This window comes from Phragmites australis, chromosome 1, assembly GCF_958298935.1.
Source record: "Phragmites australis chromosome 1, lpPhrAust1.1, whole genome shotgun sequence".
Lineage (NCBI taxonomy): Eukaryota > Viridiplantae > Streptophyta > Magnoliopsida > Poales > Poaceae > Phragmites > Phragmites australis.
In genome coordinates this window covers 16,523,937-16,545,481 of record NC_084921.1, presented here as the reverse complement: position 1 = coordinate 16,545,481, position 21,545 = coordinate 16,523,937, and the positions used below count along the sequence as shown (strand labels likewise).

Sequence of the window (21,545 nt, the reverse complement as noted above, 5' to 3'; positions counted from 1 at the left end):
AATTTTGAAATAGTTATTATAACGTGCAGGATTGAGTAAATGTGTTGTATATAGATTAATTCATAACTAATCCATAACACCCCTAAAATTAGTGAAACCACTTTTATTAGTTTACTTAAACAATTATTTGTGTAGTAAAAATAATGGTATACATGACAAAGTTAAAATAACATGAGTTAATAAATGAGCTGCACATTTTTCTTTTTTTTTTCCTAAACTTCCTCTCCATAAAATATGATGTAAATGATATTATTTTTGAAAACAAATGTCACAGAAGGTCTTAGAATTGTCTCTAGTTGTTTTTAATTTTTTTTAATTTTTGGAGGGTTTTTTCAACAAAATCAAACTTTTTGAGGGTTTTTGTAACAAAATAACTTTTAGGGTAAAATTAAAATCTAAGTGACTTTTGAGGGGTTTGTATTTTTCCCTTTCCTAAACTTCCTTTGTGTAGCAGTAGAGTAAGCAAAGATGTACGACGCCTCTTGCATCTGATCACATAGGTTGACTTGGTGGATACATATAATCTAAAATATATATATATATATATATATATAGTCTTATTCTGACTGTACTCATACAGGCAAGCTCACTAGTCAGTGTCACAAAATTATCTTAATTCATACAAGTAACTAATTACAATCTTAATTATTGTATCTGTCCATACGATCTCAGATTCAATCAACTAAACAGAAAATTAACTCAGACTATCTAGACAGATACAATTAACAAAACACCCTTTTTTTTTTACACATATAACTCTATTCAGTCTGTTTATACGATACAACTCTGAAAAAACCCGTCCGAGCAACTAAACACACTAAAAGTAGCTGATCCGTGATTTGGATTTTGCTTTGAAGTAGCAGCATGCAAAGAATTTGTGCTTCCATGCCCCATGAGCTCGCCAAATAGCATGTGTATCAAAAAACATTAAACGACCCCTAGAATTAGATCCGGTAGCGGACTTTGCTGTATACGCTCCATGTTCAGTCCATTTTCAGAATATCTCATCCTCCTGATCCGAAACTTTTACTTGCTCAACAAGCCCCTAAAGCAGCCCGAATTCAGCCATTTGGTTTGTGGTGGCCATTTTCATCACTCATTAATCCCTGGTCCAATTATGGTTAGTAAGATCCTGTTGGGCGGTATTTTTTTGCGCCATGCTAGAGGGAATAGGCTGGGAGCGATGTCCATAGGTGCCTGTCCATTAAGCCAATTATTTGAGCGTCAAAATTTGCCTTTCTTCCATGCATCTTGTTCAACTTGGTGCATGCTTAGAAGAGGTGCTTGTCAACCTCATCACATGGTGGTTTTGTGCCCACCCATGGTCTGCTTGGTTCTTTTCGTTCATACCACAGCCAACGGTTGAGGATTAAAGCCCCTTCTGAACACTTCCAGATTGAGAATTCCTACACCTCCCAGCTTCTGTAGGCGGCAAACTCATGTCCAGTCCACTGGACAATGCCCTCTATTAGCTTCTTCGGATCCTTTCATTGGAAATTCCTTCTCACTCGGTCTATCTTTTTTAAAGTCCGCTTCTCAAAAACTGTTAAATGGTAGGTAGGATGAAAAGAAGGATAAAATTTACCAGAGTGAAGCGGCCCCTTTTAAGTTGGTAGTTTTGCATATAGGATAAAATTTACTAGAGTGAAGCGGCCCCTTTTAAGTCGGTAGTTTTGCATATATCATTGTCAAAGAGTGTTGGACTTTAATCCTTCTTAATTTCTTGGTGCTTACATGGAATATTTTTATTTCACAAGGAAAAGGTTGCATTATGTCTTCCCTTTCAAACTGATAGTTTTGCAGATATCATTGTCAAAGAGTGTTGAACTTTAATCCTTCTTAATTTCTTGTGCTTACATGGGAGATTTTTATTTCACAAGGGAAATATTGCATTATGTCTTCTAAGTTGCGACGGATCAGATAGACTACACTTAGTGATACAAATAGATACCTAATAGGTAGTTCTGATTACTACGTAGTTTAATTTTTGTTTAAATTAATTAGACGGAAGTGAATCTCTTCATTTTAAGTTTTAGATTAACTTAATAAAAAAATACAAAACTTACCTCCTAGCTGTACTTTTGCTTAAGTTTGCTATTAGGCCTGTAGCTAGCCCAAAGATGTGCATGATTTCCTGAATTTCCTTGATTTTTTCCTTAATTTGGTGGACGAAAATGGCCGAGTTACGATTTCATTTTCTGTCATCAGATAAATAGCGAAATAGTTTTTTTATTTGAGTGAAAAAGCACTTTGACTTCCGCGTCACAAGGTCCACTGTTCCACAGTCCTCGTCGCGACTCCCCGCTGCAATGAGGAAATGCTCCGGCGTGCTCCTCATCCTCACCCTCGCCGCCCTGCTCCTCCTCTTCTCGCCGTCGCCCTCCCCCACCCCTCCGCCCGCCACTGCCGCGGCCGGCCCAGTGGCCCACCTCCTCCCCTCCCTCCCGGGCCTCTCCGTCCTCTACCCTCCCCCCGCCAACTCCACCGCCCACCTCTCCTGGCGTCTCCTCCGCCCGCTCCTCTCCCGCTCCGACGCGCTCCCAGGAACCGCCGCTGGAGTCCTCGAGGCTGCCGCCGCCTGGCGCAACCTCACCCTAGCCGTCGCCGAGGAGGGGCAGCGCTCCCATGGATCCCTCGGTCGTGGCGCAAGCTGCCAGGCGTCCGTGGAAGGGGATCTGCACGAGGGGAATGCCAGGATCCCTTGCGGGCTCGCGGAGGGCTCCGCGGTGACGTTGGTCGGGGTTCCCAGGATGGGGGCGGCTAAGTTGCGGGTGGAGATGGTGGGTGCGAGCGGCGAGGTGGTGGTGCGCGTCAATGTGAGCCTGGGAGCCGCGGGGATGGTGGTGGAGCAGAGTTCTTGGACGCCCGATGCGGGGTGGGAGGATTGGGAGCGCTGCCCGCCGGTTGGTGATGTAGGCAGCAGCAATATCAGCTTGCAGCCAAGGTGACTGTTGTTTTTATTATCTGCCTTAATTTTGTTTTAATCCGCATGTCTGATTAATGCAATGATTTCAAGTGTAGTTCGTCTTGTCTATGATTCAAGTCTGAAACTTGCTTATGCCTGTACTGCTTGCTTAGGAATGTAAGGTACTGATGAGTCTCACTCTCAGTCTCAGCTCCAGTGATTGTCAGTTTGTCACATGTTTCATGTGCAAGAATATGCAACAGATTAGTATTTGTGCCAGAAGGAAAGTAGTGCCAGTGTCACTGTGGCATGGTTAGTGCTTGGTTCAGGACTTAGTTGGTCTGCTTCAGGGTTTAAGAGTCTACAGAGCTGAAGTGGGTTATGGAAGTAAACTAAAAAATTCATGAGTGTAATGAGGCTTGATATTTTACTTCAGAGCTTTTGACCAATAAATCCAAAGAATAAGAAGCTAACTGGTGACAACAATTTGTAAATCACATACTCACAGTCAAATGCTATAATCAAAGAAAGATTCATGAGCATGCAAATTACAATCTATATGATACATCCTTTCCTATAATCACACTGTTGTCAACTTGATGCTCACACCAGCATTGGTGGGCGTTCCCTTTGAGGAGCAAATGAAGATATTGTCATGATCTGCTTTTGATCTAGGGATGATCCTGGTATCATGGTTAAGATACTTGTATTCCATGAGTTAATGAATGATAAAATAGGTAAATTTACTTAAGGTACATTTGCTACTGATTAAGCTTTGAGTACACAAGGTTATCATGTGGAACTTTCGATGATATCATCCTGCATTATACATGCCCTCTGTTGATATGGTTAGCAACAGACTACAGTTAACACTCTTGATGACCAATGTTGTGATACTTGTGAGTAATGTTGTGTAGATCACCATAATAACATGTGTATGGCTGTATGCTACCGTGACCAAGAACAGGGTGTTGTTGGATTCTTTGTGTACTAGGTATGTTACAAGCCATTTGGTGTCCTGTGGCAAGTTTGGCATGATCAGCTCCTAATGATGTCGGACTAACATGGTGAAATGTAGTAGAGGTCTATTGTAGTCCTATTGGAATCCTACAATATTGGGGAAGAAGTGGTCAACTACAAATTTGAATGTGTGGACTGATTTATCAAAGTTAGCAATCGTGAAGCTTTATGCTTTTTATTGGGGGTTTAATGGTGCTTCTTTAGTATTTCTATGTGCGTGAGATCCTTAAAAAAATTGCAGTTCAAACCAAGGTTATTAAGTCATAAAGTCGAGTCGCCACACTACCAACATCTCGACTAGTCGGGATTAGTCATGATTAGTCGTGACTAGGAAAGGCTAGTTGGCCGGCTAGTTGACTAGGCGAATACTAAGTTTTAGAAATGTATTAAGGATATTAACATCTTGTAAAGCACGGAATAAGAGAGAAATGCAACTAGATCATCATGAGCTGGTCACTTGTTTTGAGCCTAACATATAGTTGTTCTTGGTGAATTTCTTTGCTTTAAATGTGGAAGCAACAACCTGCAAGATGCAAGAACAAAGTAAGTTTGCTGGGCAACATGTGAAATAAGTGAAAGAGGTAAAACTACATAAAATTGCTGGACCAGCAATCCAGCATCAAATTTCACATCTCACATATTCTGGACAAGTAAAAGGTAAAGAGAAAAGGAAGAGTATAAAGATATCAAGATAGAAAATAATATGCCACTTGGCAACCACTAAGCATTGATCAAGCAAGCTGAAGTGCATAATTAACTAAACAAGTTTTCAAATCTGAAAGGCCATGATGGCATGATGATAACTAATAAACTAAGATAGCTTGACAGGTTTGAACTTCTAAGTTAGAAAGTAGCAAAATAACTAAGGCACCAAAAGCACCAAGCCCCCCAACACATCCTAAAGCATCAAATCAGCATCCAGCCAAATCCAATCAGCCATCATGTTCATCTTCATGGACAAGGACAACTTCATCTTCAGCAACCCTTGAATTACTTTTCAAGTAGTCATCCATCTCTTTCCTGATTGCTGCACTTGCTTTCTCACATTTCTCCACGTCTCCATAACTCCCAGCAAGGTGCTGCTTAAATCTTCCAATTCCGGCATGGACTACCTTGTTGCAGATTTTACATTTCACCATATCCTTCGATAAATCAGGCCAGAACCCATATTTCCACCCTGGGTCTTTGGATTTAGCCCACCGCTTTGGATCATCTGGATTGATCTCATCAGCGGCAGGGGCTGCAGCTGCGGCCGTGGCTTGTTGCTGTTCCAAGTTAACCATGGCACCTGCAGGTGGATAGATGGAGATTGGAGATGGTAGAACAGAGCAGAGAAACAAAAACTTAGGAGAGGAGCATAATAAGGAGTGGTGATGATTGGAATACTCACTAGAAGAGGGAGGAGGAGGTTGAACTGCAAAGTTGGCTTGACCTTGCATCGGTGTCGAGGGCCACATGCAGCAGTGACAGAGGCAAGTCGAACAGCTTGGAGGAGGTAGTGACTGGGGGAAGAGGAGCATGAGCCTTGAAGGGTGGCGACAGGAGGCTAGAGGCAGCAAGCTAGGTATGGGAGGAGCCGAGGAGGGTGGCTGAACTCCGATGGGAGGCCAGAGCAGTGACAGACAGCGCGCGGCTCCAGTCAATAATTGGGGCTATTGTTTTCACTGCTGGGTGCTGGCTTTTATATGGGGATAAGTTACTGTGTGTGGGGTGTGGGCTTGCTGGGCCAAAATTCTACCCATGGGCCATCCAAGTCGAGCGTCCAGGCTTGGGCGGCTAATCGTGTTTAGTCACCAATTAGTCGTCCGACCGGTTGACTAGCTCAGCAAGTCAAGTCGCCAGCTCTAGTCGGTGCCCAGGAACTGACCAGATGGCTAATCTACGGTTAATCTACGATTAGTCGTCGATTTAATAACAATGGTACAAACTTTATGTGTTATTGAGTAGTTATAGTGATGCTGACTACTGACAGGAAGGTCCAGTAAATATAGATTGCCCATTTGATGATTTGATTGTCTGCTTTTGTTCTAGCATCCTTTATCATGAACCTTAGCATCTAACTCTTGGCAACTAAATATTCATCTATAGGTTTTTAATTACTAAACATCTATCTTGTTATTTATAGTCTCTGCTGGTACTGATAAAAGAAAAATGCTTTTTGCTATGAGTTTGACCAGTGCAGTTGATGGGCTTGTTCGTTGCAATGAGAAAGTGAGTGCCAGCATCATCCAGGCGAGTAACAATACTGTGATAAATGTAACTGGGAACCAGCCTGAAGATGGGAAGAGGCCAAATGGACGTGCTCATTTAAGTGACAGTTCCTCAATTGTTGAAGGAGAGCCTTTTACAGTAACATTATGGGCCGGTGTAGAGGGGTTTCATATGACTGTAAATGGGCGACATGAGACATCATTTGTCTATAGAGAGGTGAGCTTGTGCAAAGCAATAAGACTGCATACTTCAATTTTCGTGAGTACTGCATAATTGTGAAACCTATTAGGTTTTTGATAGAGGTTGGAGCCATGGTCGGTAACAGAAGTCAAGGTTTCTGGTGATTTGGAGCTCTTGTCATTCTTAGCAAATGGATTGCCAGTTTCAGAAGATATAGACATGGCTAGTGTCGCACTTCTGAAGGCCCCACCTCTACCAAAGAAGCGATTTTTTCTGCTGGTTGGTGTTTTCTCTACTGGAAACAACTTCAAGCGACGAATGGCCCTGAGGCGAACGTGGATGCAATATGAGGCTGTCCGCTCAGGCGATGTGGTAGTCCGGTTTTTCACTGGTCTTGTAAGTTCACTTGATTTTCCTTGATTGTTGTTACAATGTTTCTTGTTCTTTCTTTTGCACTAGTGTCTCTGTTTAGTTGAGACAACCTATTGGTTGACAAAGAACCACTTGCTTATTCTCGCATCTTCATAACCCAAATTATTTCCCAATTTTCCCACTAGCTTCACCATATTAGAACATAAACTCCACTGAAGAGGGCACCATTGTCGAAGTAACTCCCATGTTGTTCAGAATAGTAGTAGAGAACACAATATCACAACCTGCTGGATTTCTTACTGTATTTTGTTTTTGGACTAAGGAACACTTAGTTTGTGCATTTTAACCACAAGGTTGTAACTTAACTTCTTACTTAAGAACAGATTACTACTCTAGAAAAGGGCTAAAGAAAAGGACAGGGATCGCATAATTTGGGTGATCTGCTTTCATCGCTTGCTGCATCTTACATCTTGAAATCTTATGTAGCCTTTGTTATTTCAAAAATTCAAAATTTCTGAAGAGAACTGAATATCCTTGTCAATGTCCCAACATGATAGCCCTCTTTCTTCCTTTAGTTTAATTTGTAAGAGCAGACAGGAAAATAAGATGAAATTTCTACAAAGAATAACTTATAAAGGATAAATTGAAAGAACAAATATTTTAGGCTCCTTTTTACATCTGACGCATGTATTTTTTCACCTTTAATCCCGTTCCTGAGTATGTGAGCGCATCTGCTTGCATTACAAATGCTTGTGAGTCGTGACGACATGAGTCATGTGTGTCCATTAATTTTCTTTAAATGTGAACCTTCTCTCCTTACATACAAACTGAGCTTGTTTTCTTATCAATCTTCCATATTCAGTTATTTTCGATGTGACCTACTCAAGGTTCATTCTGACATCATCTTTCTTTATGCCCAAAATGCAGCATAAGAATGAGCAAGTCAATATAGAATTATGGAGAGAAGCTCAATTGTATGGTGATATCCAATTGATTCCATTTGTTGACTACTATACTTTGATCACTCTAAAGACCATTTCAATTTGCATGTTTGGGGTATGTTCTCGCCTTGTGAAAACTTCTTTCCTTTGTACTCTGTTTATCATCATAAGGGGATAGTGGATTTATAATTAATAAAAAAAAATGATAGTATCCTGAAAGCATGCATTGCTGCATTGGTTTTATATATTTTATTTGCATGATTTAAAATAACAGTTGGCCCTTTATTTGTGGCATTGTTTTGTATCCTTTTATTTTGGTAGTCTGACTTGAGGATGGTTCATATGGAGAAATTTTGATTCTGTACAATTTTGGTCACTTAATTGTATTAAAACTGAGATCCTTATCTGAACTATAGTTTTGCAATATCAATATATCACAGCTTAGTCTGTAAACCTAGTGGTGGATGTACAGTTTCATATAACTAGCAGTCTGTCAAAATCCTCATTTGTCATGATTGCTTCATTTGGTGTAGAAAGGATGTCTGCCGCTCTCCTCCCGCCCCCTCCTCTACCTGGCGCTCCCCACCTCCTCAGCCCCACGCCGGCGCCTGTCCATGGCTCGGCGGCCACCTTCCTGGCCTCCTCTCCTTTGAGTTTGGCCTCCTCCCCTAAAGCCCGAGCGCCAAGTTCCCCTGTATCCCCGCTGGCCGGTCCTTTAATCCACGCGGGTCGTCCAAAGGAGCTGAGGTGGTGTGATGTGAGCCCCTCCTCGTCTGACTCCGACGGCTGCCTGGCGCGGGGAGGGGCTTCTATCAAGTCCTTTCGTGACGTGGTGCGCGGGAAGGCTCCCAAGTCCTATCGGGACGTGGCTGCTGTGTGGGCGGAGGTCCCTCCGGCCGCCCCACTGGCCTCGTCCGGCGTGGTGCAGCAGCGGCCGCCTTTGTCCCGTGGTCGTTCTGCCTCGGAAGCTCCTATCCTGTGCCGTGTCCCGGACGCGGACGGGTGGTTGCGGGTGGAGTGCAGGAGATCTCGGCGCAAGTTTGTTCGTCCTCCTCGTCGGCCGCGCAAGCATGTTCCTGGAGACCTCCGTGGGCGCTGCTTCAATTGTTTCTCCGTGAGTCATTGCGCGGCTCAATGCCGGAATCGAACTCGGTGCTTCAGGTGCTTGTCTGCTGGGCATCGGGCTTTTGAGTGCTCGCGCGGGGGTCCTCGTCCGGCATCAGCTTTCATGGTCCGCCGGCAAGCCCTTTCTGTGAATCGGCGTTCCGGATGGCGCCGCGTCTCGCCGCCTGTTGCTCCTGTTTCGGGTGAGGTCAATGCTATGGCTGGTGGCCGAGGAGCGGTCTTGGCTGGTGTTCCGCATTCCTCGGGTGCGACGTCCTGCGTTTATCCTGGGGCGCCGGGCCAGCGTGGTGGGCAGGGTGGTCGTCGTCCTCGTCGCAGGCCTCGTCGGCGTCAGCCCTCCGTCGGGTCTGGGGCTCCGCCTCCGCCGTCGTCCTCTGGAGATGTCCCTGGTTCGCGTGGTTCATCTCCTGTCCGGGAGGTGCCGGTGGCCAGTGCGGAGGACTTGGTGGGTTCTCGGCCAGGCCTGTCTTGCGTGGTGGAGCGTTCGGCGAGCGTCTGTAGGGCCGAAGAGGACCTTCGTTGTGCGGTGTTCCTTTCGATTGCCTGCCCCAGGCCGGCGGTCACCCCGGCTGAAGCGGCGGAGGCGATCGCAGATAGGTTCGGTTTTCCAATCGAGTATCTGTCCATCCATTCCACTGCGCCGGAGGACTTCCTTCTTCTCCTGCCGAGTGAGGCTTCAGCGGCGGTGGTGCTCAATGGGGGTTTGCCTATCTACACCCCCCGTTTCACGCTGTTGGCTAAGCGGTGGTCTAGGCTGGCTCATGCCACCGGGAGGTCGCTGCCGTTCAAAATTGAGGTTGCTCTCCTCGGTGTTCCTGCACATGTGTGGGATTTGGCAACAGCAAGGCGGCTGCTGGGCTCGTTTTGTTGGGTTCAGGAGCTCCATCCGGCAACTGCTGACCGCTCCGACCTCTCCGTCTTTTGTCTCACGGCTTGGTCTCAAGATCCGGGTTTAATTCCGGCTGTCTTGGAGCTTCTGGTCGCGGAACCGGCCGTGGCTGTGGCGGCGGAGGGTCCGTCGGAGCTGAGGACTCTTGTTTACAAGATTTCCGTCGTGGTCTCGAGGGACCAGGCGGGCGTCCTTTCCGTTCCTGGTTCGCCGCCATCGCCGGGGGCTGAGGATGATGAGCCTCGGCGTCGGCGCCGTCGTTCTGGCTCTACGCCGGAGCGGGGCATGATCGGCGATCCCAACGCCTCGGGTCCTGTTGCGGATTGCACGTGGGGCCCGGTGAAGTTAAGGCTGGGGCCCACCTGCGTTGGAAAGGATCACGGTGGAAAGGTTCTCGTTTCGGCTGTCTTTAATGAGGGCGTTTCGGGCTCTGAAGGTGGTATTGATGGATTCTCCGCCGCCTTTGTCGAGCTCTCCCAGGAGGTTGCCGCGGATGATGCAGAGGTCGAGGGAGACGGCGGCCTTAATGGGCTTGAGTTGGCTGAGGGTGGCGGTCAATCCCGGGACGCATGCGATTCTGTCCCCCCCATTCTTCGGGAGGAATAAATCCTCCTCGTCCGACTGCATTGATGAGATGGCGGTTGGGGAGATGTGTACCGCTGCCCCTTCGTGCATAGTGGGGGACCAGATTTGCATGTCTGCCTGCTTTGTTGAGGGCGATGTGCCTATAGCGGAGGAGATGGTTGGGGCGCTCCCTGGGCCTGGCTCTGATGAAGTGGTTGGGGTGCTTCCTGGGCCTGGCGCCGCCTCTTCTCATGCTGGGCCGGCTTCCGTTCACCTGCAGGTGTATTCCAGACAACGGCGCCGTCCGGTGCAGCCTAGTGCCCCTGTGACTGGCCCGGTCTCGGATGATTTGTGTATTTCTCCTCATTCCATTGCTCCTCATTCCCTGGCTGATGCTCGTCTTCATGGGTTCGTCCTTCGGATGTCCAAGCCCATTGATAGTATCCTGCCTCTGCCTAAGGTGCATGTTAGAGGAAGGAAGGGCCCCCCGCCCAGTTCCTTGCCTCGGCGCAGCAGGCGTTTGGCTGGGGCGGCACCCTGGTCTCCAGGTCGAGGTGTTCAGGAGACGCAGAGAAACATCTTGAAGAAGCTGGGGTTATCTTCCGACAGGGAGCAATTTTCTCTTCAAGATCAGGACACCTACAGTAAGCTCTTTGATAGTGTTCTCTCTCGTGCGCACTTGTCTGCCCTTGCTGCCATTTTTGGATGGTCTCCTGATGAGGCAGGGCAGGTCAGATCAGCAGAGGATGGGCAAATGCGGTGTTAATATCTGCTTTCAGCATCTTGGTCGTTTCTGCTCTTGTTTTTTCAATGATTCCAGCAAACATTTTGATTTGGAATGTACGCGGCCTTAACAAGAAGGTGAGGCGGGATGCGGTCAGAGAGATGGTATTCTCCTCTAAGGCTGATATTGTGTGCATTCAAGAGACAAAGGTCGCAAATTTTTCTGTCCAGCTGTTGCTTTCGGTGCTAGGCTCTGAGTTTGATCATCATGTTACCCTGTCTGCCAACGGCACAAGAGGGGGTGTTCTCATTGCTTGGAAAGGTTCAGTATGTCAGGCCTTGGGTTCGAGGGTTGATTGCTTCTCTACCTCGGTTCAGTTCTCTCATCATGCTGGAGATAATTGGTGGTTCACTGGGGTGTATGGCCCCCAAGAGGATTCTCAAAAACTGCTGTTCCTGCAAGAGCTTCGCGATGTCCGTGCTTTGTGTGCTGGACCGTGGCTCGTGGCGGGAGATTTTAATCTCATTTGTCAAGCGGATGACAAAAATAACAGGAATTTAAACCGGGCTATGATGGGTCGCTTTCGCCGCCTTTTGGATGATATTGAAGTCAAGGAAATTTCTCTTCATGGCCGAAAATTCACATGGTCTAATGAGCGACAATCTCCGACTCTGGTTAAGCTGGACCGGGTCTTTTGTTCGGTTGATTGGGAGGGTGTTTTCCCGGATTCTTTTTTGCAAAGCTCAGCCTCTGCAGCCTCTGATCATTGTCCTCTTGTTCTTGGGCTCAAGACGAATATTCGTGGTAAGCGCCGCTTTCATTTTGAAAGTTTTTGGCCTTCTTTGCTTGGGTTTCATGATGCTGTCCGGCTTAATTGGGATGCTGCGGTTGCGGCTGCATGTCCTGTTGAGCGATTCTTTGTCAAATTGAAAAGGTTGAGTAGGGGTCTTCAAAGTTGGAGCCAGAGGAAGGTGGGCAGTATTAAATCTCAGCTTGCTATGGCTAAGGAGATCCTTCACCGTCTGGAAATTGCAAGGGATTATCGGGTTCTCTCTCTGGAAGAAGAGTGGCTGCGGAAAAAATTGAAGCTTCATTATCTTGGTTTGACCTCCTTTGAGCGCACCATTGCGCGGCTGCGTTCTCGTGTCCTTTTTCTAAAGGAGGGGGATGCTAACACTTCATTCTTTCATCAACAAGCAAGATATAGAAAGAGAAAAAATTTCATTCCCAAGCTCCAAGTGGCGGGTCAGATAGTGACGAGCCAAGATGAGAAGCATGCTGCAGTTTTTGAGTTTTATTCAGATTTGCTGGGTACTGCTGTCCAGCGAGGTTCCTCTCTTGATCTCTCTTCCTTCCATCAGCAGCATCACGATCTGGGTTCTCTTGATGAGCTGTTCTCTGAGGAGGAAGTGTGGGCTACCATCAAAAACCTCCCTCCGGATAAAGCACCGGGACCCGACGGCTATACAGGTCGGTTTTATAGGTGCTGTTGGGCGATAATTAAGGAGGATTTGATGCAAGCTTTATTGGCCGTTCAGCTTGGAAGAGGCGCCAAAATGGGTCTTTTAAACACAGCCTTCATCTCTCTGTTGCCTAAGAAAGTGGATGCTCTGCAGGTCTCTGATTATCGCCCCATAAGTTTAATACACAGCTTTGCAAAATTAATCACAAAGATCATGGCTAACAGATTGGCTCCGAGGTTATCTTCCATGGTCTCGGCTAATCAGAGCGCTTTTATCCGTGGGCGTTGTATTCATGATAGTTTTATGCTTGTCCAGCAAACAGCCAGGCAATTATACAAGCTGAAGATCCCATATATTCTCCTCAAGTTAGACATTTGCAAGGCATTCGACTCGGTCTCTTGGTCCTTTCTCTTGGAGGTATTGCAGAGCTTGGGTTTCGGTCGTCGATGGTGTAATCTTCTGTGCACCCTGTTATCTTCATCTTCCACCAGGATTTTATTGAATGGGGAACCAGGGGAGTTGATTGTGCATCAGAGGGGTCTTCGGCAAGGCGACCCTCTTTCACCCATGTTATTTATTCTTGTCATGGATGTTCTTAACTCTTTGATCGGAAGGGCTGACCTGGATGGTCTTCTGCAGCAGCTTCCTGTTCGAGGTCTTAAGCACCGGGTTTCTCTTTATGCTGATGACGCGGTTCTGTTCATTCGGCCAGTAATCTCTGAATTAGGGCTGATCAAGGACATTCTTAAGATTTTTGGCGAGGCTTCTGGGCTCAGGACCAATTTTTTGAAATGTTCTGTTTCTCCTATACATTGCCAGGAGGGGGATTTGGAGATCATTCAGGGCGTCATGCCGTGCGAGATAAAGCAGTTCCCTTGCATGTACCTGGGTCTTCCGCTGTCGGTCAGAAAGCCTTCTAAGGCGGTTCTGCGGCCTCTCGTGGACAAGGTTGCTGATCATCTTCCTGGGTGGAAGGCCTCTTTGTTGAACCGTTCTGGGAGGCTAATCATGGTGCGGGCGGTTCTCTCGGCGACTCCTATTTATAATATGATTGCTATGGATCTTCCGAAGTGGGCACTTAAGGAGATTGATAAGCGCAGAAGGGGGTTTCTTTGGAAAGGAAGAGATCAAGCTAATGGCGGCAACTGCTTGGTTTCTTGGCCTCGGGTGTGTCGGCCTTTCCAATTTGGAGGGCTGGGTATTCACGATCTGTCGACTTTTGGTTGGGCTCTTCGGATGAGGTGGTTGTGGTTGCAGAAGACTGACTCGACAAGGCCTTGGGCTGGGTTGCAGATCCAGGTGCACCCAAATGTTAAGGCCTTGTTCTCTATAGCGGTTAGCACTGTGGTTGGAGACGGGGGTAACACAAAATTTTGGACTGAGCGCTGGCTTCATGGCCGTTCCGTGGCTGAGGTGGCTCCTCACCTTGTTACCTTGGTGCCCCGGCGAGTAATCAACCAAAGAACAGTTCAGCAAGCACTAGAGAATCGACATTGGGTGGCCGATATCAAAGGCGCGCTTTCTGTGCAGGCTATTAGTGAATATCTGCAACTTTGGGTTTTATTGGAGGACTTTGAACTCCATCAGGGTGTTCAGGACCATCATGTTTGGAGATTTGCTGAATCTGGAGACTATTCGAGTAAGTCTGCATACGGCGCTTTTTTTGTTGGATCCATCCGGTTTGCGCCTTGGAAGCGCGTTTGGAAGACCTGGGCGCCGCTTCGCTGTCGTTTCTTTGTGTGGCTGGCCATTTTGGGTCGTTGTTGGACGGCGGACAGATTGGCTAAGAGAGGGCTCCCTCATCCAGTAGCCTGTCCTCTTTGTGATCAAAGTAGTGAAACCATCCATCACCTGTTGGTCTCTTGTGTGTTTGCTCGACAGGTCTGGGCTGTTGTTCTTGCGAAGGTGGGGATGCAATCCATCTCACCTCAGCCTGGTTTGGCTTCTTTTTCTAATTGGTGGGGCTGAGCGCTCAAGATGGTCGACAAGCAAAAAAGAAAGGGTCTTAATACCCTCATCATCCTTGTTGCTTGGGAGATTTGGAAGCATCGCAATGCTTGTGTTTTCAATGGGGACTCGCCTAATCTGGCAGGGCTTTTGAGGTTGATTGCTGATGAGGGGGCGATGTGGTGCATGGCCGGAGCGGCAGGGCTCCAAAGCTTGTTGGCTGGGTAGCCTAGGACCCTTCCTGGGGTTTGTTAGGGTCGTTCTTCCTTTGTGAGTGGTGCGTTTGTTTGTTTTTGATTGGCTGTTTTGGCTTTGTATTTGTATTTGTAATTTTATTCTTCTTCTTTAATGAAATGACACGCAGTTCTCCTGCGCGTTCGAGAAAAAAAAAAATCCTCATTTGTTTCATAGATTCCTTGACTCGTCCATACCATACACTATTCTTTAAAACAAGTGCAGTTGAGCATTTTTACAAGGCAGTTAACTGACTACAGTTACACTATACTCCCTCCGTTCTTTTATGTCTGTCCTTATTGACTTTTCATGGTCTTAGAACTGTAGCTTTGGCTACGGAGTACTTTCTCTAACTTAATATATTTTTTAGCTGAATCTCTAACTTAATATCATATAAACTAATAAAATTATCCTTTTACTAAAGCATTTCTAAAGACAAATCGAGTAATATAATTTTCACATAGCTGATCTTGATAGTTTTGAACATATCAATGGTAAACTTTTGACAGTTTGACCACACGGATTCTAAAAATAGTAGGGGTTACCCAGCTCCTTGAACCTCTGATGCTTCTTTTATTGCTGGCAGACAGGATCCTTTGGAAACTGTTGATTTTTTATGCCAAGATATTTCCTTGAAGTATAAACCATAGCTATATCTTTCCAGATTTTGTTGTTTTTTACTTTCTACTATAATTGCAGCATAACTATGTAATATGTGCAATAATCAGATGGGATAATCGATGTGCAACTTGTAAGCTTCACCATTTGTTGTGTAGTTACAAAATTTCACAAAATTTGAAACTGAGGAAGTTGAGGCAAATTGTTGGAATTTAGATTGTCATGATTTGCTTGTTATGTTATATATGGTGTTGTATTGATTTAGCACATTTTCAAATGCCACATATGATATGAGCAGAGCTAAATAAATGTATGCACATTCTATTAACAAAACCTTATATTTTGCTCATTGCAAATTTGCAGACCAAAATTGTTCCTGCAAAGTACATCATGAAAACAGATGATGATGCTTTTGTTAGGATAGATGAAGTCATCTCAAGCCTGAAGAAGAGCAACTCCGATGGCCTTCTATATGGTCTTATTTCTTTCCAGTCTTCACCACACAGAGATAAGGACAGCAAATGGTTCATCAGTCGGAAGGTATTGTTAGCTCCAATTATACTACACCAAGATTCAATTTATTTTGGCTGCTTTTTCTCACTCATGAGAAACACAGGAATGGCCTTTCGATATGTACCCACCATGGGCTCATGGTCCTGGATACATAATCTCACGTGACATTGCAAAGTTTGTAGTCCGAGGTCATCAGGAACTGACTCTTCAGGTAGGACACGAACTCACAACATATTCACAAATTTCCTTCTGTATTATTTTTTTTACGCTTGGATGCAGCTCTAGATTGATCTTGTTGTTGCCTCAGCTATTCAAACTCGAAGACGTGGCAATGGGGATTTGGATCCAACAGTACAAGCAGAGCGGACAGCAAGTAAACATTGTGACCGATGACCGCTTCTACAGCGAAGGATGTGATGCTGACTATGTCCTTGCCCACTATCAGACCCCGAGGCTTATGATGTGCCTGTGGGAGAAGCTTAAGACGGAGTATCAAGCTGTATGCTGTGAATAATATCCACATCAACATTTGCAAGTAGGAAAGTGATAGAGGAAGTGCTAGGGTTAGTCTTGTTGTACAACACAGTTACTGGGATTTTGACGCTTGATGGGAAATTGGTGGGAATGCGTGTACCACTTGTAACATTGGATATCTCTCGTTGTTTTGCTCTGGGTCAATGGTCTCGGTTTTTTGAGCAAAATGTTGATCCACACAATACGTTTCTAAATGGGAGTTGTAAGACATATACTTGAGAAATGATCGCAGTCTGTTGTCCTTTATGCTATGTTTACCATACTTATTTAGGAATTGAGTTTAGCTCAGTTAGTCGAGAATGTGGATTTTGATATCTAGACTATCTAAATTTGAGTTCTCTTTAACTGTTGTTGTTTATGCTATTTATCATACTTATTTACGAACTGAGTTTAGCTCAGTTGGTCAAGGGTGTGAATTTCGATATCTAGACCATCTAGACTCAAGTTTTCTTTAACATGAATTTCGATGTCTATTTTTTCTTATTTATAATGTAACTTAGATTCTCTCATATCGGTTGAGTTTTTATTTACAATACTTATTTACCAAGATGTGAATTCAAACCCCAAACAAAATGCTGATGATAAATGATAGAATGAGAAGCTTTTGGTATTGGATGGTTGTGAGGAAGTGCTATTGACATGTGAGGGCACCAGGGCAGTGCCTCCTCTAGGATTTCAGTGGTGGACAAGGACCGGCAACATATCCTCCTGGATTGGGTGTGAAGTCTGAGCCAGCAACTTCACTCTCGTCCCTCCCAACTTCAGAAAGCTACTAGTAGTACTATGAAGAAAGCCAGCAATGTGTGTTGCTGCAATGTACAGCCGAAAATGAAAATTACACCAGTAGCAGGGTGGAATTTTTACATTTTTTGACTTTTTGAAAACATATTTTATTAATAGACCCTTGTGAAAATAATTTCTGAAAATTAACCCTTTTGCATAGCACCGTGACATTTGACGTCATGCTACCGATCGTCTATTTTGGAGTTAAAAGATCATATGCGATAGCTAACACAACGCTAATTATCATAATATTGTGCTATTCAATCACAACGCTAAATGTCATATTGCCATAAAAAAAGATTCATTTTTCGACATTATTTCTCCGTAGATCAATGCGTAAAAAAAGTTTTTAAAAAGGGCAAAATTCTAAATATTCCACTTGGTGACTAGGGTCCATGATCCAAATGTATATACAAAATATCTTCACAAAAGTTGGCAACTATTTCATTTTTTCTAGTACAAAAAGGAACAAGTGATAACATTATAGTACCCTTGCTTACATTAGCAACTAAAAGTCCTATCACACGTAGGGTAAGCTACCTAATTCCATTTTCTAGAGGCCAGAGGCTTGCTAAGCTGGTTCCAATTATCGTAGTCAAATTCAGCACAAAAGTAAATGAGAATAAGAAGAGTTTCAAAGTTTTCATCTTCTTTTCTTTTTTGTTTTTGTTTTTTTGTTGGAGCGGGACGAAGTAGCCCTCGATCGTACGGCCAGGAGGAGGCGAGCGCGAACCCTATCTGATCGGGCCCCACCGCCGCGGCGATAGGCGCTTCCCATTTCGCTTCCTCCCACGGTCCCCCCTTCTCTTCATCCTCTTCTCCCTCTCCTCTTTTCCAGAGCAGAAGAAGGATTCTTCTTCCAAAGGAGAGAGAGAGAGCGAGAGAGGGGACCAGGAAGCCCGGAGCGGAGAGGAGAGAGATATGGCGCTGGCGATCTTGGCGAGGCGGCGGGCGGCGGAGGCGGTACTGCGGCGGCCGCACGCGGCGGCGGGGGCTGCCGTGTCCGCGTGGAGGGCGTTCGCGGCGGCGGCGGCGGAGGAGGAGAGCGATGTGGTGGTGGTTGGCGGCGGGCCCGGAGGGTACGTGGCGGCGATCAAGGCGGCGCAGCTGGGGCTCAAGACCACCTGCATCGAGAAGCGGGGCACCCTCGGCGGGACATGCCTCAACGTCGGCTGCATCCCTTCCAAGGTGGTGCCCTAGGCCTCCCGCTCCCCTCTTCTCCTCTCTCCCATTGCCGTGCCTTCTCGATCTCTTTCTTTCCTTGAGATGCGATGCTGTATGATTGGGGGCGTTAGATCTGTGAGAGTCGCGGGATTTGGGGTAAACTAGGTCATTTGCGGTTTCTGTAACCTGTTAGGTTCTTGCTGCTGCTGTTTGTTGCGCGTGTTGATGAGTTGCGCGGTGTTCTGCTGCGTGGACTTTGGTAATGCAGAGGATAAGGTGCTGATTCGGAGAGCCTTTTTGCACTGTGCTGCTAAGGTTTCAGTTGCAGTTTTGTTTGGCGGTATTAGTTGTGCAATAGTGTGTGCGTGCGCGCTTGCTTCCTTGCACGTGGGTGTGCGTGTGTAGGTGGCACGCAAATTTGGTGCTACAAATCTACTGTCAAATATTGTTATACGACTCAATCTGCTGTCATGATTAGAGCTGTTCTGCTTTCTCTCTTCTGTGCATTTGGAATTTCGTGCAAGACAATATTGTAAAGTGTTTGTGAAATTTTATCTCTTCGAATTTTGCTTGGTTAGCATCCGCTTGGTTAATAAATCTTAAAAAAATTATTACAGTATTGTTCCAAGCATCATCGCCCTCTGTTCCGCAATATTTGTTGTGTGCATGGCAGTTACGAACTAATATTTTGAAATGTAGTGAGTACTTATTTTGGTTCGATTTACTGGTATTCATCGCTAGGATCAACGTAAGGAACTCATCAACAATGTTATATTATTTGGATTCTATGTGTAACACTTCTTTTTGTGTTGGAACTGAGCCTTTTGGCAGCATTTGCGATTTATTTAGTCCATGGACTATTGGACTGTATCTTGGTTGAAACGAATATTAGGAGTCATTGTCATGGTATCTTCCACTTTAGTCGTAGTATTTCCAGTTAATAGTTTTAAATTTATTAACTGCCCTCCTAATATTCGTTTTTTTACAACCCTTTGTGATTTTGTGTGACAATACCCCAGATGACCCTAATGAGTTGCACTACTGAGATTTAGAAGCTATTCACACTTTCACAATCTTGTGTCTTTGAACCTTCTTGTACCAGGCTTTGTACTCTTATTTTCGTATTCACTTCTGGGGGTTATCATTCATGAAAAGAATTAAATGGGTGTACAGCTTCAACCTGCTTAACTATGTAATACATCATAAATGGTCAAAGGGCTTTGTGTTGTTCCTCTTCTTCTTTTTTGTTTACACTAGAGTACTACTCCTGCGCTAAAAGTGTTGAGTGTCTTATCTTTATGTGGGAGGTAAGCACCTCGCTTATAGATCTGTAGGTTGACAGTATGATTTAGGTTCGATTATTCCATCAGATCATTGTCCAAGCAGACTTTTTTTTGGTTGTTGTTATGGACACAAGCTAAACATCATTGCACAGGATCTGAACTTCTTGCTTACAGGCCTGTCCTTCCTATAACTCTAATGTAAGATTTCTACTGTAGTATTCCCTTGGATTATCAACCTAGTGACATGGATTTCCTTTTTTCTAGATTTAAGGTGAACATTATTTATCTTGGATCTGCACATCTTATTCTAGTTCTTTCTGTATCACTGCACCTAGAGAATTATCTACTTTGGTGATATATGTTATGAATGTGCTTCATTGAGGACACTTCAAATTCTACCCATGCTCCCAATTTCATATTTCAGGCTCTTCTGCACTCATCACATATGTACCACGAAGCAAAGAGTTCTTTTGCACACCATGGAGTTAAGTTCTCAAGTCTTGAAGTAGACCTCCCAGCCATGATGGCTCAGAAAGACAAGGCTGTGGCAGGACTAACAAAAGGGATTGAAGGGCTCTTTAAAAAGAATAAGGTGACTTATGTTAAAGGCTTTGGGAAATTAGCTTCCCCCTCAGAAGTGTCAGTTGATTTGGTTGATGGTGGTAGCACTGTTGTCAAAGGCAAAAACATAATCATTGCAACTGGTTCAGACGTAAAATCACTTCCCGGAATCATAATTGATGAGAAGAAAATTGTTTCATCTACCGGTGCTTTGTGCTTGTCAGAGATCCCAAAAAAACTGGTGGTAATCGGAGCGGGTTATATTGGCCTTGAGATGGGTTCAGTCTGGAACCGCCTTGGTTCAGAGGTCACTGTTGTTGAATTTGCGCCGGATATAGTCCCATCAATGGATGGTGAGGTCAGGAAGCAGTTCCAACGCATGCTGGAGAAGCAGAAGTTTAAGTTCATGCTCAAAACAAAGGTAGTCGGGGTTGATAGCAGTGGAGATGGTGTGAAGCTGACACTTGAGCCTGCAGCTGGTGGTGAGCAGAGCATCCTTGAAGCAGATGTTGTCCTTGTCTCTGCTGGCAGAACCCCATATACTTCTGGGATCGGGCTGGAAACTATTGGTGTTGAGACAGACAAGGCTGGCAGGATCCCTGTTGATAAGCGCTTCATGACCAATGTGAAGGGAGTCTATGCAATTGGGGATGCCATCCCTGGGCCCATGCTTGCCCATAAAGCTGAAGAGGATGGTGTCGCATGTGTTGAGTTCATTGCTGGAAAGGAAGGCCATGTTGACTATGACACAGTTCCTGGTGTGGTGTATACACATCCAGAGGTTGCATCTGTTGGCAAGACTGAGGAGCAGGTGAAGGCTTTAGGAATTGCCTATCGTGTGGGCAAATTCCCGCTGTTGGCTAACAGCCGTGCGAAGGCCATTGATGATGCTGAGGGGATAGTCAAGGTGGTGGCTGAGAAGGAAACTGACAAGATTCTTGGCGTGCACATAATGGCGCCCAATGCTGGTGAAATCATCCACGAAGCTGTGCTCGCCTTGCAGTATGGAGCATCGAGCGAGGATGTTGCTCGTACCTGCCATGCGCATCCCACCATGAGCGAAGCCCTCAAGGAGGCTTGCTTGCAAACCTTCGCAAAAGCCATCCACATATGATTTCTTGTTTTTTGTTTCTTTACCACCCGATTGTCATTTTGTTTTGTCGGCGATACTGTGAATTGACCCTTTGCCGGTTGCCCACAGCTTATAGCACTTTCTGTTTCCTTGCTTAGCTGCAATATCTGTTCCAATAATTACCCTGATACTATATTGCTGTGTATCTCCATGAGTCAATGCTCCATTTATTTCGTACGCTTTAGCACTCGTGGTACATGCAGAGGAATACGATTGTACCCCTTGCTTCATCTGTTTTTTAGATTGCGGTCAACCATCGTGAGTTGTATTCATGCGGTTCTTTTGCTCCATTCCTGCATTTGATTCTGAATCCAGCTTGAATCTGAACGTGTTTTTGCTGCATGGCCAAGTTGAATCATCCATGTGCTTGAATCAGTCTGTT

The 21,545-nt window shown here is 45.3% G+C and overlaps 2 protein-coding genes across 3 annotated transcripts; both read left to right on the top strand.

Moving 5' to 3' along the window:
* Positions 1-2,254: 2,254 nt before the first annotated feature.
* LOC133911486 (hydroxyproline O-galactosyltransferase GALT3-like) lies at positions 2,255-16,491 on the top strand. 2 transcript variants are annotated; one of them, XM_062353753.1, is made up of 7 exons: positions 2,255-2,944; positions 6,103-6,352; positions 6,437-6,712; positions 7,616-7,744; positions 15,557-15,733; positions 15,810-15,917; positions 16,014-16,491. In XM_062353753.1, exons 1-7 carry the CDS (start codon positions 2,310-2,312, stop codon positions 16,218-16,220), a joined length of 1,782 nt encoding a protein of 593 aa, XP_062209737.1. In that variant the 5' UTR covers positions 2,255-2,309; the 3' UTR covers positions 16,221-16,491. The 2 variants fall into 2 exon arrangements, with proteins under 2 accessions (XP_062209737.1, XP_062209728.1); XM_062353744.1 differs by having other exon boundaries at positions 6,094-6,352.
* Positions 16,492-17,798: 1,307 nt separating this feature from the next.
* LOC133911446 (dihydrolipoyl dehydrogenase 1, mitochondrial-like) lies at positions 17,799-21,308 on the top strand. Its single transcript, XM_062353690.1, has 2 exons — positions 17,799-18,211; positions 19,895-21,308. The coding sequence occupies exons 1-2, from the start codon at positions 17,945-17,947 to the stop codon at positions 21,143-21,145; spliced, it is 1,518 nt and encodes a 505-aa protein (XP_062209674.1). The 5' UTR covers positions 17,799-17,944; the 3' UTR covers positions 21,146-21,308.
* Positions 21,309-21,545: the final 237 nt, after the last annotated feature.

Excerpts from the sequence above, each read along its gene's own strand:
- LOC133911486 (XM_062353744.1), top strand. The coding sequence starts at position 2,310 with ATGAGGAAATGCTCCGGCGTGCTCCTCATCCTCACCCTCGCCGCCCTG. Across the intron at positions 6,353-6,436 it reads CATCATTTGTCTATAGAGAG|AGGTTGGAGCCATGGTCGGT; the intron begins GTGAGCTTGTGC and ends GGTTTTTGATAG. Across the intron at positions 15,734-15,809 it reads AATGGTTCATCAGTCGGAAG|GAATGGCCTTTCGATATGTA; the intron begins GTATTGTTAGCT and ends TGAGAAACACAG.
- LOC133911446 (XM_062353690.1), top strand. The coding sequence starts at position 17,945 with ATGGCGCTGGCGATCTTGGCGAGGCGGCGGGCGGCGGAGGCGGTACTG. Across the intron at positions 18,212-19,894 it reads TCGGCTGCATCCCTTCCAAG|GCTCTTCTGCACTCATCACA; the intron begins GTGGTGCCCTAG and ends TTCATATTTCAG.